The sequence below is a fragment of the Aulonocara stuartgranti genome (genome assembly GCF_965226115.1).
Source record: "Aulonocara stuartgranti genome assembly, chromosome: 5".
NCBI lineage: Eukaryota > Metazoa > Chordata > Actinopteri > Cichliformes > Cichlidae > Aulonocara > Aulonocara stuartgranti.
The window spans coordinates 33,393,244-33,408,008 of record NC_138943.1 but is presented as its reverse complement, the minus strand read 5'-3'; the positions used below and the strand labels follow the sequence as shown (position 1 = coordinate 33,408,008).

The window sequence follows — 14,765 nt, the reverse complement described above, 5'->3', positions numbered from 1 at the left end:
ATATGCGCTGCTTGTTTAAAGATATTCGTACACAGTTATATGCTAATTAATATGGTCACATCCATCACTGTCTGCATTTTTTTGGCAGTCATTCAACATCATTCCTTTGCATCCTGCTAACTGACCTCCTGATTTTTTTTATTTATGAGGTTTTGAAGTTTTCATTTTTGGATTTGAGTCAGATGTTCCACTATTTTAGGAATGCAGTGGTATGGATTTCAAAGGAAAATGTCAAAATCGTTATGATGGACAGAATTCGGCAAGAGTATACAGCACCCTACAGTCTTTGATGTTTTGTAGTTTTGCCTCCGTGCATCACCACAGTGAGCTGTAAGTCAGACATGTGATTGAAGTCCAGACTTTCAACTATAATTCAAAGGATTTACAGAATGTTTGTGTAAAATGCAATTTTTATACATAGTGCTTCATTTTCAGAGGTTCAAATTAATGGGATAAACTAACATAAATGTAACATAAAATAAAAGATTCTTTTTAATAGTTGAATTAAAAAACAAACAAACCAAAAAACTGAACTTTGCAGCCAGTGTGTTTCCTCCTTTGAGTGCTCTTCTAGACCTTTAACCCAAATTGGTGCCTAATCAGTTTTGCAGCTTTTGATCCAGAATCTTCTACATTTCTCCTGCAGATTTATTTTTATTGAACTCCATGCTTGCAGTTTGCATACACCAGAATAAATAGATCTCTACCAAATATGGCTGACTGTGCCTTCAGTAGTGTGACAGAAAATATTTTCTTTTGTGTGTGTTTGTGGACACACACACACAGAAGCCTGTTTATTTAATGTGACAGGAAATATTACTAAAATTCACCTTGAGTTCTGTCAATAGTAAGTATCAAATCTCTGCCTGTAGTGCAAAGTCTAGTATTCTGCAGCATGTCGCAGTGACTGTATAACCGCACCAAATGAGTTATTAAATTGTGTTTAGGTCCAGAGAACCTTAAAAAGCCCTGCTGCCTAATAAAGTCTGATAGTGTATTAGTAACCCAGTTCTTTCCTTATTAAAAGCTAACTATTACAGTAAAAGGCACTTAGAGTATGCACGTACGATAGTCAAAAATGTAGCAGGCACTGTTTCTCTCTCTCTTGACCTTTTTCCACACTTTTATGTCATGTATGTTTGTCTTTGCAGAAACACTCCAAAGGACAGACCCTGATGGACATGGTGTGTGAACACCTTAACTTGCTGGAGAAAGACTACTTTGGTCTGACCTTTGCCGACACAGACAGCCAGAAGGTCAGTGAGTTGTGTACCACAGTAACCTCTCAGTGCATAAACAATGCTCGCTAAACAATCTGTATTCCTCCCAGTTTTTTGCTGGCACTCTCTGGGGTGCGCTATCCATCATTCAGAGAAGAATGGAAAATGGAAATGTCCGTGCTAGTCTGGGCCTGGACAAAAGGCATTTGAATAAGTTGTACAGTTGAAGAAGAAATGAAAGTGCCTCATCTACTCTTTGCAAGATGCATATATGAAATTTAGTGATAGAAATATTTCTCAGAGGCAGAGCTGCTCCGGAGGTAGAATAATTTCATGGGTTGAGTTAAATCTCCACGGGCCCCAGCTAAGAGCACAGTTGAGAAAAAATTGAAGAGCTAAAAAGAAAAGTTAGATCAAAATGACTTCAGTGACTTTGCTGTTTCTTTCATTTATGACTATGGCAAGGTGAAGAGTAAGCAGGATGACTTTCTGCTTTTTCTCAGGCAATAGCTAAAGGCAAGTTTTAACTTTTAGGTCGCACCGGCTAATTAGCTAATAAAATTACCTTATTGAGTATTTTTTTATTTGAAATTAGATAAAGGAGAAAGGTTCTCAGTGTTGGTCGTCTAACCATGCATGGATTTGTTTGACTAGGTTTTTTAGAAATGTATTAGGTACGCAGTAATCAGTTAAAAAGATCGATTAGCAGACTGCACTCATAAACTGCACACATATCTGCTAAATAATGCTAAGCAGCAGATTAATAAATGCTGAACTGAAGCACAACCTTCTTGACAGGCTGTACCACACGGGACCATTTTTCTGTGAGATATTTCTGTTAAAAATGCAACAAAAGACACGAACATCACAAAGAGGGTCTAGAGGTCCAGTTCAGCCAGTTTAATTAGCAGAGGTAAAGTATGGCAGACAGCTATCGGCTACAGCTGCAGGTGTCTTAACACCTGTCAATCACAGCAGCCGTTGCCTTTTATCCAGATGGATGGGTTATAAAATATAGTTAGCAATTAACATAGGAGTCTTAACAGCATTAAATCATTTCTAGATGTGCTGAATTTCAAGCCTTGATGTTGCCACTTGGTGCTGCTAAAGATACAAGTAGCTGATTGCTGCGTTTAGTGATCATGTAACATAAACGAAAATGTGAGTTAGAGCAGTAAATATGTACATTAGTTCAGTGCGAACTAAGACCATGAATATAAGGATTCATTTACACAGGCCTAGAGACTGATCAGCTACTTCATGGTAACATCAGTAACTCCAGTAAGGAAAGAAGGTATATTCCAGACCAGTTGGCTAGTTTTTGCTGGGTGTCACTGGGTGAAATAGGTGAGTGCTAAACAACAAAGCTCCTTGTGATTGCTCTGGTCGCTGCAGTGAGTGTTTGCAGACGAGACAGGCCCTTCCCTACAAACTACAGATGAACGCTGCTAGTAACAAACACAATCACATGGAGGGTATGAGATAGAGCACCACATCTTTGCAACCTATATCACCTAGCAAGCAAGTTTCACTGATGGTTAGCATAGAGTGACTCTATTGCCCAAAGGAAAGAGTAATCAGAAACCACATGCATTAATAATGTTGACTGGATGTATTGTAGTGGTGTAGCCATAACAAAGAGCACTGGCTAAATAAGGCAGTGCTTTTCTTTTAAGATAGCAAGACATGCATAGATCAGACACAAAATTAGCATTTAGTTTGATTACATGTTCACTAGATAGTTACTAACTTGTCCATCAATTGGTACCTTAGGGGACAAATTATTCATGATGAGCAGCACATCTTTGTTCTCATGTACTCATAATAAGTTAAAAGAACTCACAAGTTATTAGAAAAATATTGATAATTACAGCTGAAACAGCCTCACATAGAGTGAATCTGTGTGTTTACAGTTCTGAACAATATCTCAGTGGAAGTAATCTCTCGGGTGAACTGACCCTTAAGATTCGTGGCATTATCTTGCTTGTTTTTGTGTCACTTGACTTTCGTTTGCCTCTTTTTTCCATCATCTGAAGTTTAATTATTTCCTGATAAATGGGCTCTAACATTAATCTCCAGTCAGCACACCAACCTTTTTGACATTTTGAAACGAAGGTCTGAATATGTTAGTCACGGATTGTTGTTGCTTTGTTATAAGGTGTGCGGACCAGACTTATCATATAATCGTATAATTAATACGGACCTGATGGGTCCTGGCTGTCAACTCACATGAGAGTGCTGTGTTTGATGTGGGTCTGGGGTTTTCATTGATGTCTTCCCAGAGGGTAGGTATGGGATTGCACAACAGGCTACAGAGGAACCTCCAGTCTTTTAAAGATAGGACAAGACCAAGCCCCTTTTAACATCTGGTGCGTATCCTCTGCCCCAGTCATTGGCTTGTACACAGTTTGTCAGCTCACATGCTGTGACTCGAGGTGCACAGGATAATCTTGGACCTCACAATATGACAGTCTCATCAAAGACGGCCTTATCAGGGCACAGCGTGAGCTTAGTGTCAGGGGTCAGTGCTGATTGGTAGACCAAACAAGCTTGAGAATTTAAATGTCATTTCAGATGCCCTTTCCCTGTCTCAGTTGGGGGAACAAGAACTCAATCTCCGCTCTCCAAGAGAACATTTATTCTATGTGATTTCTTTAGAAAGTAAAGTTGAAAAACAAAGTGTAAAATAATGAATCAGTGATGAAAAGTTTTTCCTGCTTTTCAGCACCTGACTAGTTCTCTTTACCCTTAGCTGATCGAAGGTGGATTCATGGTGACAATCGAATGGCTGCGGCTCTTTAGTCTTTAGCAGTTCGATTAAACACCAGAGGAGTAACGCAGGAGGCAAACTGTGAGAGATACAGTTTGCAGTTTGTCCCCGTTGAGGCCACGGAGTTGCAGTGTAGTGTAACAACCCTTCATGGTTTCACTCTGATTCGTGTAGTACCAGCTGTCAAGACGACGGTCAGCATTAGGAAACAGCTGCTGTGTGGTTTTCAGGTTAGTGCAGATCACTGTCAGCTCTCTGCATCGTGGATTGCTCAAACACCCGTTTTTATGTCTGTAAGCATGAGGGTGGAATTTACATAACAATAGACACCCATTGCAACTCATTTTCTTTAATTAGGTTTTTGCTAGTCCACTGACCTTTCCTCTAGCTCCGCTGTCAGCATCACAGTTTTGATTTCTCCTGAAACTTCTTGGTAACTGCTGATTGGTTTAAGTTTAGATGATTCTTATGAATGACTTGAGCAGCATCTTAACTTTGCTTCCACAACATCCACTGTAGACAGACTTGTTATATGTGCTGAATATAAACTTTGGGGGCTTTGGGGGCTGCATCCTCCTGAGGCCGCATTTGTAGGCCGATTACGTCACAGCGACACGACGAAGGCTGTCCAAATTCGTAGACTCCTCCGAATGTGGCCGACAAATGCGTCCTCCTTTTCCCAAGATTTGAGGAATGGGTCGGGTGTATCCTTCGTGGCCATATCCCAGAATTCATAGCGTGGCCCAGCCAATTCCAGTTTCCAACAATAGCAGCAGCTACTTAGTTTTAATATTACTCTTACTAATCTTTCTGGGTCACAAAATTAACTTTTTAAGATATTTTCAGGTGAGAATGTAGCTGTGTAAACGTCAAACATCTGCTCAGTTTATCAAGACATCACATATTTGCAAAAGTACTCCGATGTTTTCGGAGGCACCCATCAGCTTGATAGCTAGCCGGAGGTTCAAGGCTCTCCAGAGCCGGTGAGAACAGCGAACCCCCGGCACATCGTTTTCATTATTTGAGATTACAGCTGAATAAATGTCAAACGGAAAACTGATTAAACAGAAGTGTGAGATGATCGAGAATTTACGCCACTGTCCTGTTATATTTTAGATAGAAAGGAACAGACGGCCGAGTTTATTAAACGCCACTGAGACAGCGGTGACGCAAAACTGAAGGCTAGACCGTCCAATTTCACAGCCGTTTACTTCCAGTCTACCCGGCCTTCGGAGGACCTCAGGAGGATGCAGCCTATGAATTTGGACGCGGCATTTATGAGCATTGACAGTGGGAGTGTGCTAGCATGCTGTGACGAAGTTACCGACCAGCAAACATGCCTATAGACTCAGTGTGGTTCACTTTTGCATGTTTGGCAGAAATAGCCGTTTCAGATTATTTTGCATTCCATTAACTGTTTGTGCTGTTAAATAATCTGCTGTTGATATGAAATTCAGTATGTTATGGCATAAAAACCTTAAATTAGCCTAAGAACAATGCAGTTGTTCTTTATAATAAAAGTGTTGCTGCAATTTTGATCTGTTGACATCGTAGTATATAAACCAGGAACCAATAAATTCATGTTTACAAAGGATATACTATGTGTTAGCTTATTTTACGTCATTTATACAACAGTGGGTGCACATAGACAGGGTTCCAATTAAGGAGGTCAGTGTATGTTTAAGTGGGACTGTCTTGGAGACTAAACTCAGGCTTCATACTGCTCTAAGCCAGGATTTACTCATACACATCACTTCACTGATTAATGGTGGGCGTGCCAAACATTTGGGGACAAGACTGGTACAAACAAGTAATGTACCCAAATAAGGCAAGTCAGGGGAGCTTAGTTTAGAAGTTGAGCCAAGCCGGGCACCTTTTACAAACTTTATTTATAAATGACGAAGTGGTTTCTCACCGCAGGGATAAACTTCTTCATGTCAAGGCCAAACAAACTGCACAAGCAATTTTACTGGCTAGCAGCATTACTACTATTACTCTAAAGTCAAATTTTCGCTTGACTCCGAGGCCTGTGCACCACAAGGTGACAAATGGTTTGTGCCTCTGTGATCCTCCGCACAGAAGCACAAATCCTGCTGAAGTCAGGGGCAGCCAGTCAGAAGATAAGCTGGTTTAAAGAGAGAAGCTGCTTATTTTAAATGTAAAAAATATACATTTTTCAGACTTTTCTGATTAGAGTATGTATCATGTATTAAAATTACAACTATGAGGTTGTTTTGGTTGAATTAAATAATGGAAACAATGCATAAATAACAGTAGTAACTGGATATAAGGTCAGAAAAAGACGTCATCAGAAGCCTTGAGAAAGGTAAAAAAAATAAGAAAACATGACATTGAACACAGAAAACATTGCAAACCCCCAAATGGAACCAAAATCTTCATCACGCAAATGCAACCAAGTGTTTGGAATAACTGATAGTGAGTCTTTCACACCACTTTTGAAGACTTTATGCCCACACTTTTGAAATCTTATCAAAGCATCACAATCAGATTGAAGAATTTAGTCTTTTTTACTCATTCAGAGGTGGTCTTGCGAGTCTGTTTTGGATCATTGTCCTGCTCTTGAGCTTCAGGGCATGAACCGATGGCCAGATAATTGTCTCCCTGATTGTCTAGTAGAGACAACAAGGTCCTGAAGCAAATCAGCCCCAGATCATGACCATCACCATGCTTGCCTGCTGGCATGGTGTTCTTGGTGTTATGCCAGATGTAATGGGACTCAAACCTTCCAAAAGTTTACCTTTTTACTCGGCAGTTCACAGAACACTTTCCCAACAGTCTCTGGGATCAGTGAGATGTTGTCCAGTTGTGTTCTGTTTACTCAGCAGTCCCATTTTTGCACAGTGTTGAATCATGAACTCTGACCTCAAGGCGAGTGTGACCTGCATTTGTTTAGATGTTGTTTTTTGTTCATTTATGACCTCCAAGATGAGTCGCCAATGAACTCTTGGAGCAATTTTGGTATTATTATTGTCTAATGTTCAAATTTGTTTCATGTTCTGAAATATTTCGTTGTGACAAATATGCCAAAAAAAGAACTAAGGAGCAAATACTTTTTCACAGCAGTATACATCGTTTTTTCCCTAAGAGTTCTTGTGGGAGATATTGTTACTGTCTTCCCGCTGACATCTGTCTAAACAGCATGATTTACAGCTGCTGTAACAAGTGAATTCACACAAACTCTTCGGCTAATGAAATGCTCCAGCAACCAAATCTGAAATGGTGCCCCTGTTGGTGAACTGGTTCACTGAACAATCCGATGTTATGAGATCACATAGGTAACTGGCTGACAGTGAGTTTGTGGCGCAGTGATAAAACACGACTGCTCTGTGCGGGTTTGAATGCCTCAGCAGGGGAGGGCTCAGTCTCTTTGTTTACCATATGGAGAGGCTTTCATAAGGAACACATGCGGCAATTAGAGTAAAATGTGACACCGGGGTGTGCATTAGCCATGTTTCCAGTCTACTCTGTGTGATTTCTGCCTTCTGTCTTTCAGAATTGGTTGGACCCCTCCAAGGAGATCAAGAAGCAAATGCGCAGTGAGTGTCTTTTCCAAGTAGCTGTAGTGGATTAATATTTTAAAATTCAATTAGCAGAGACATAAAACTAGCTTTGTTGCTCATTGTACTTGGAGTTGTCAGCTAAATTGCTAAGAGGAGCTCCAAAACTGCCTTCTAATGAACACTTTTTTTCCGTTATACTGGATGTGTTTAAGCTTCCTGCTCTCAATACAATCTCTCACCAGACTCTCCGTGGCACTTTGCCTTCGCTGTCAAGTTCTACCCTCCTGACCCCTCCCAGCTCATGGAAGATATTACCAGGTAGAGTGCTGACACACACTTCTACTACATCTCCAGTCATAATTCCTCTGGCTGTGCTGTCAGGTGCTCCTCAGAATTATTCAAAGGATAAATCGCTAACACGTGTCAGCAGTACAGATAATTTCCTTTTTTATATATTCCCACTGATGGATGTTTACATAAACACATTGTAACAATTCTCATGGCATATTTGCCCCAGTGTCAGAGCAGCCCAAATCCCTCTCTTCTTTTGAAGGATTAGCCCTGGAATGCTACTAACTGCCATGGATTAACTAGGCTGAATACTTGTTGGAGCTTGCATTGGCTCGGGCTTGTTTGACTGCCAACACTCCTTCCTCTCCTCCCCTTTTTCGTCTCATCTGACAGATACTACCTGTGTCTGCAGCTGAGGGATGACATGCTGTCAGGTCGCCTGCCGTGCTCGTTCGTCACTCACGCCCTCCTGGGCTCCTACACCGTTCAGGCCGAGCTGGGAGACTACGACCAGGATGACCACGGCACCGACTACGTCAGCGATTTCCGCTTTGCTCCCAATCAGACGCGCGAGCTGGAGGAGAGGGTGATGGAGCTCCATCGAAACTACAAGTACATGACACGCTGTTGTTTAAATCAGACCTTTGTGTATCCACAAGTGTCTTAGGGTGATCATCTGATGAGTTTTCAGTTGCATCAAAAACACTTCATCATGCACATTGCTGATAGATGCCGTCTGTCACTGAAATGTACACAGTGTGAATCTTGCCAGTGTGACAATACTTCTCAATTCACATGGTGATGCTGTGGCACTGCTTTTTGGCATTCTCCCAAATGAAGTACTTGATGGGAGGAACTTAGAAGAGAATATATCAAGCATGTTCGAATACTGCTCCCGCTGTTCACCATTCTGGATCTTTTATTTAAGAAAGTCTGCTACAGTATTGTTATTATTCTGCTCTTATTCTAGGGGGATGACTCCAGCAGAGGCTGAAATGAACTTCTTGGAGAACGCAAAGAAATTGTCCATGTACGGAGTCGACCTCCATCATGCTAAGGTTGGCTATTCTGGCGTTTTTTGATTTTCAGGTGTCATGAATGCACTCCTGAATAATTTCTGTCTGTGTTTGCTGCAGGATTCTGAGGGGATTGAAATAATGCTTGGTGTCTGTGCCAATGGCCTGCTGATTTACCGTGACAGGCTGAGGATCAACCGCTTTGCCTGGCCAAAGATCCTTAAGATTTCATACAAGAGGAGCAACTTCTACATCAAGATAAGACCTGGAGAAGTACGCATTATGGTTAAGGACCAGGCGGGTCAAACATAAAGCCCAGGGGCCAGAATTGGCCCGGCGAAAGACTCCAATCCGGCCCTTTCCAGGGCTTTTGGAAAAACTTTTTCCAAAGTTTTGCAGCTTTTTCAAATGAAAAATGTCTTTAAACTAACAGAAAGAGAAATTTCACTCCTTTGGCCCACTTAAGATCAAAGTAGGCTGTATCTGGCCCACAATCTAAAATGAGTATGAGTATGACATGCCTGAACTAGTCTGTTTATGCAACAATCAAAGGAAATGGGGCTCTTGGTTTTTAGGATCTTGGTGCACTCTTAGAACAATAAATCTTCATACAAATGTGTGCATAACCAAAGGGAGATGTGAGCCTCAATTTTAAGAATTTCCTTGCTACAGCCACCATTGTGCTAGCTTTAAGTAACACAAGGACTGGAAGTATAGTTTTGTACATTTCCATAGTCTCTACCGGTTGCCTGACCCGCCCCATAAGGCCACTACAGGGCGTTTGTGCACCTGTAGCTTATGAAATAAAGAACTTAAATTCGAGAGCTTTTGAGGTGTTAGTAGATGGACGTGCCTGGCCACAATGGCAGCACCCATTTGTCAGTAAAATCCCATTGGGTGTCACTATCTTGGTGTTTTAATGAGCGAGGAGGTGATCTGGCTGACACGGCATGCTCAGAGGGTAGCAGCTGCTACCCTAGTACTACCATACAGCTTTAATGATGACCAGAATTATTCAAATCTACATGCTGACAACTACAGATCAAGCCCATAAACTTAGTTATGACCAAGTTTATGGACTATGACCTTGTATGAGCTGAGTTATGCCCATATTTTATATACAGCATGTAAGATATTTGAAATCAGGCTGGTTATTGTTTCCTTTACGTATATATATATATATATATATATATATATATATATATATATATATATATATATATAAAGGAGTCATAAAGGAAACAATAACCAGCCTGAACACACACACACTAAACACAGCCTTATACCTCTATTATAAGGGTCTCTATTTTGGCCCTCGTCATTGTGTCAGGCTGTCTGGGCGAGACCCAGTCAAGTGACAGAGCTGCACAGTGAGCCTGTGATAGAGCCAAAGAAAGAAGTCTTTTAACAGAGCTGCTGCAGCTGCAGCCACAGTCAGAACAGAGGGATAAAGAGTGTAAATATAGAGCCATGAAGTTGTTTTCCACTCATTTGCTCCCAGCCTCTGAACACTGCATGTTATCCTTCCTGCCTCTGACCTGCTGCCTTCTGTCCAGTCTGCAGAATATATGTAAATAATAAGGTAGCTTATATATTGACATAAGTTTGGTGCCAGCAGTTTTTTGCAAGCACAAAACAAGGACTGTTTTTATTGATTGGCTCCAGTGATCATTCAGATATGAGATGCTGTATATTTATAGATTTTTAGGACTCTCTCCAAAAGTTCGTCCAACAAATTGATGCGCCCTTCAGCAAAACAGAGTAAACATACCTGGTGGTGTTTTCAGCTCTCACCTTCCCTGTCTCTCCATATTTTCTCTCCCCTCTAGTATGAACAGTTTGAAAGTACAATTGGTTTTAAGCTCCCCAACCACAGAGCTGCCAAGAGGCTGTGGAAGGTCTGCATCGAGCATCACACCTTCTTCCGGTAAGAATCGATCCGCTCTCATGGTTGGAGGGTTTTTCGTTCGATGGCCATCAAAGCAAACCGAACACTTCCCTGTGTACAGCTTCATTAGGCACAGTCGCTCGGGCTACTGCCATGGTCACCGTGGCTTTGCTAGTAAACTTAACTTATATACTGATTTAGCATTACAGAGGTCACACATGTATGAACTGCATGTTACAGCTCTCTATGTGATAGCACGCAGTTACAATTGCATGTACGTATTATAGAGTGATAAAGGAGAAGTCTAGCTTTACCCTAAAGGTCAAGCTAGTTTACAGTAACAGTCACCACAAGGCACTTTATATTGTAAGGTAAGGCCCTGAGATATTAAAGGGAAAACCTCCAAGATTCAACAGTTAAGCAAACACTTGGTGTCTGTGGGAAGAAAGAACTGCTTTTTAACAGGAAAACATCTCTGGCAGCCATCTGCTGTGGCCAGTTGGGTGGAGAGAGGAAAGAAAATAGTAGAACTCTTCCTGGTCAGCAATTGTTGTATTGTAATGGTTTCATTAGAACAGGCAAATATAGATCAACAAATATGGATCAACAATGGACCAGAGTTTATGAAAGGTGTGAATAAATCTTTCTGTGAACAAATAAATGGAACCATTTCAATCCATGGGAAGCTTGAATCTGTGAATTTGAAGCTGAAAACATGATGCACATTTATTTAAGTTGGACTTGAAATAATTTATTCAGCTATTAGTAATCCACATATCTCTGTATTTTGCCTTTGAGAGATCTAGATTGCTTGCTTATCACAGTCTGTTTCACAGGCTGGTATCTCCTGAGCCTCCTCCTAAGGGATTCTTGGTGATGGGTTCAAAGTTTCGATACAGCGGAAGGACGCAGGCTCAAACCAGGCAGGCCAGTGCTCTCATAGACCGGCCTGCTCCTCACTTCGAGCGGTCGACCAGTAAGAGGTATCTGCTTTCCCGGAGCTTGGATGGAGGTGAGCAGTGCAGCATGAAGGCTTCTCAGGGAGGAAAAGCTAGCTTCACTTTGCTCAAAGAGTAGTGTTGTAAATCACACTGTTTTTACCTTTGAACAGCATGTGAAGCTAAACTAAGTTAAGCCAAAGACAACCTTTTCTCATCATCTGTGGAAGAAAGTAAATTAAGTGTCCTTCCCAGAATATCCAACGCTTCTCATCTGTCTGACCAACAGAGTTCTCACGGCCGGTATCAGCCATGTGCGAGAACCACGACGGCCTTTCTCACCGCAGCATCAGTGAACACCGACGGCTGCACAGCCCCTCCGGGGACGAGCAGGAAACAGAGCTGGAGCCAAGTTTGGAACAGGACGAAGAGGAGAAGGAGCACGAGCAGGGCCGGGAGGCGGAGCAGGACAAAGACCATGACGGCAACGTGACTCCAAGCAGAAAAAAAGAGATCATGGTAATAAAGACCTCCCGATGGAGCTTTAATGCGTTTCCAATGACAGAAGGGCTAAACGCACACTTTTAGTCACCTTGCCCACAACTCTGGCTTAAGTGCAGGGAGGCGATGATGTAAAGAGGTGCAGTGCAAGCGTCTCAGTCCAGCTGAGGTTTATCCAGCAGGGGCATAACGCTGTGGCAGCTTTGCTGGATTTAGCATTCACTAACTCTTCTCCTTTCACTCAGGCTTACATGCTTACTCTGCACTGCTCATAAATCCTGCTAACGGCTTTACAGTTTTTAACCCTTTCTCATTATGCTGACAAATGCAGACCCGAGCCGTGCCTCTGTTTACTAACATGCTTTTTCTATTTTTAAACTCCTGCTGGCGAGAAGGAGGAGGCCGGGTCACCAATTGACAGTAAACAGGAGGTATTTGGTGTCTGGTGATTTGGTCTCTGTCTGTCTGTCTGTATGCTGTCTTTATTATAAATACTGTGTCTGTTAATTGTTCCTCGCCCTCTCTGCATATCTCCCACTGGGTTTTGTCTCTGTACCTGTGGCTGTCATCACTGACAAACAAAAAAAAGCTATACTGCATTGCACCACATTAACAAGTGATCCAAAGGCTGTAGTGGCCTTTGGCATCCCAGCAAACATTTGAAAGACACTGATGGTCAGAATTAGGTGTAAAGGTTCACTTAAGATTTAGATATGGCTGTAATGCTTATAGTTTTATTAAATGTTCAAAATTTACTGGGATGGCTTTATTTTCTCATTTCAGAATCTGTCTCAGCATGATACGTGTATCTGATAGCTAAATCTTTGCTTTCTGTCTGCCTGCTTGTCCTCTCACCGGCTTACCGCCTTGTGTCTGCATCTGACCTTGTTCCTGCACTCTCTTGCCCCGCACTCTTCACCTTTGACCCCCTCTCTTGCTCGCCCATTGTCCTGCAACCAACTCAGCTCTCTCAGTTGGACCAGGAGACTACTCCTCGGCACAAACAGGAGGTACAGGTTCTTGGATTTTGGCTCTTGTGCTTCTTGTCGTGTGTGCCTTTAATAGACTGAGGTTTGCCCGCATCTTTTCAGTCAGTTTATATTTGATTTATTTATATATTTTAAAAGGTATTTGAAACATCCAGCAACAAATCTCTAGCACTGCTTTCAGAGATAGACGTGAGCTTCTCCCCGTCCTTAAGTGCCTGTAATGCAGCATCGGTGCATTCTTCTCTGGGAAAAGCACTCAGATGCTCGACTTAAGTGAATGTGCTGGTACAAGTTCTCCATTTTTAGGTTGTATTACAAGTCCTTCATTCAAAGCTCTACTTTAAGCACAGTAACATCCACTGAAAACATCAACAACACTTCATATTGTAAAATGCTGCTGTATTCTGACACCTATCAGAACCAGCATGAACTTTTTCAGCAGTATGAGCTATAGTAGCTCGTCTGTTGACAGCCTTTGACCCCACGTGCATCGATGAGCCTTAGCCGCCCATCGCCTTTGTTGTTTCACCATCACTTTTGATAGATACTGAGCTCTGTAGGCCAGGAACACCCTACTATAGCTGCGTTTAGACATCCTCTCACGCAGTGGTGTATCCATCACAGTTTAAACGTCATCAAACTTGCTCAGATCCTGACCCTTGCCTGTTTTTCTTGCTTCTAAAGCACCAACTTTGAGGATAAAATGCTAATTTGCTCCCTAAAATATCCCACCCATTAACAGGTGACAGGATTAAAAGATAATAAGTGTTATCCACTTCACCTGTCACAGTTTATAATGTTATGATTGGTGCAGTTATATCTGTAGGGGGCATTTATCAGATAAATATTTACCTGTTATACTGTTAGTGGAACTGAAAAGCTCAAAGAGGGGATGTTGCACTAGAAACAGTATAAGTTCCTGTTCTGAACAGCCGTTTCTTCAGGTGAACTGCAGAATACTGTTTATGCAGGTGAAGGAATATGGGTTTTGTTTTGTTTCCTGTAGCTGTTGTCCAATCTTCCAAAAAGAGAGCTTTCTGAGTTTTGATTAGCGAACGGCATTAATTGATTATTCATATTCATTTTGTCTTGCATCCTCTTTGCAGTGCGTGCCTTGATTGTTGTGCTCATTCGTGTTTTGAAAGCTAATTCTGTCGTAACTTATTGAAGCCATGCTGTAGCTTCAATAAGCATCTTAAATGTCAGTGAACACCAGCACAAAGGACCAAAATGTTAGCGGAATCTCTAACTGGCATAAATGCGAGCAGTTTAAGTGGCCTCCTCTCCCTGTGTACATGAAGTATTACCTCACAACGTTCCCATACATGCCATACAAGTCTCAGGTGTTCATGACAGACTGATGGACTGTTATCTTCTGCTCTTCTCTAGTTTCTGGATAAGTCGCAGGACGTCTTGCTGAAGCACCAGGCCAGCATCAATGAGCTAAAGAGAGCCTTGAGGGAGCCCAACAGCAAGCTGATGAACCGCGAGAAGCGTCTGTCAGCGACCTCCCCAACCAGCACACCAGAGAAGAAGGCTGTGAGTGGGGGATGAGGGTAGGGGAGCTGTGGAGGGCTTTCAGGTCCATTATGGCCAATATCTCAAATCTAGCGACCTCTAAAACTTGACAT

The 14,765-nt window shown here is 42.0% G+C and overlaps 1 protein-coding gene across 9 annotated transcripts in view; it reads left to right on the top strand.

The window, feature by feature from the left end:
- The window catches only part of LOC309706314 (band 4.1-like protein 1), a 102,134-nt gene that overhangs the window by 57,971 nt on the left and 29,398 nt on the right, over positions 1 to 14,765 (top strand). For 7 of the 9 annotated variants that reach the window (XM_082532698.1, XM_082532696.1, XM_082532695.1 and 4 more), the window contains exons 4-15: positions 1,152 to 1,256; positions 7,505 to 7,547; positions 7,754 to 7,829; positions 8,196 to 8,414; positions 8,773 to 8,860; positions 8,939 to 9,091; positions 10,648 to 10,745; positions 11,543 to 11,718; positions 11,934 to 12,163; positions 12,541 to 12,576; positions 13,111 to 13,155; positions 14,524 to 14,673. In XM_082532698.1, the coding sequence (XP_082388824.1) occupies positions 1,152 to 1,256; positions 7,505 to 7,547; positions 7,754 to 7,829; positions 8,196 to 8,414; positions 8,773 to 8,860; positions 8,939 to 9,091; positions 10,648 to 10,745; positions 11,543 to 11,718; positions 11,934 to 12,163; positions 12,541 to 12,576; positions 13,111 to 13,155; positions 14,524 to 14,673 (1,419 nt within the window). The remainder of the gene's footprint in view (positions 1 to 1,151; positions 1,257 to 7,504; positions 7,548 to 7,753; positions 7,830 to 8,195; positions 8,415 to 8,772; positions 8,861 to 8,938; positions 9,092 to 10,647; positions 10,746 to 11,542; positions 11,719 to 11,933; positions 12,164 to 12,540; positions 12,577 to 13,110; positions 13,156 to 14,523; positions 14,674 to 14,765) is intronic. The other 2 variants (XM_082532697.1, XM_082532699.1) reach the window with 2 other exon arrangements.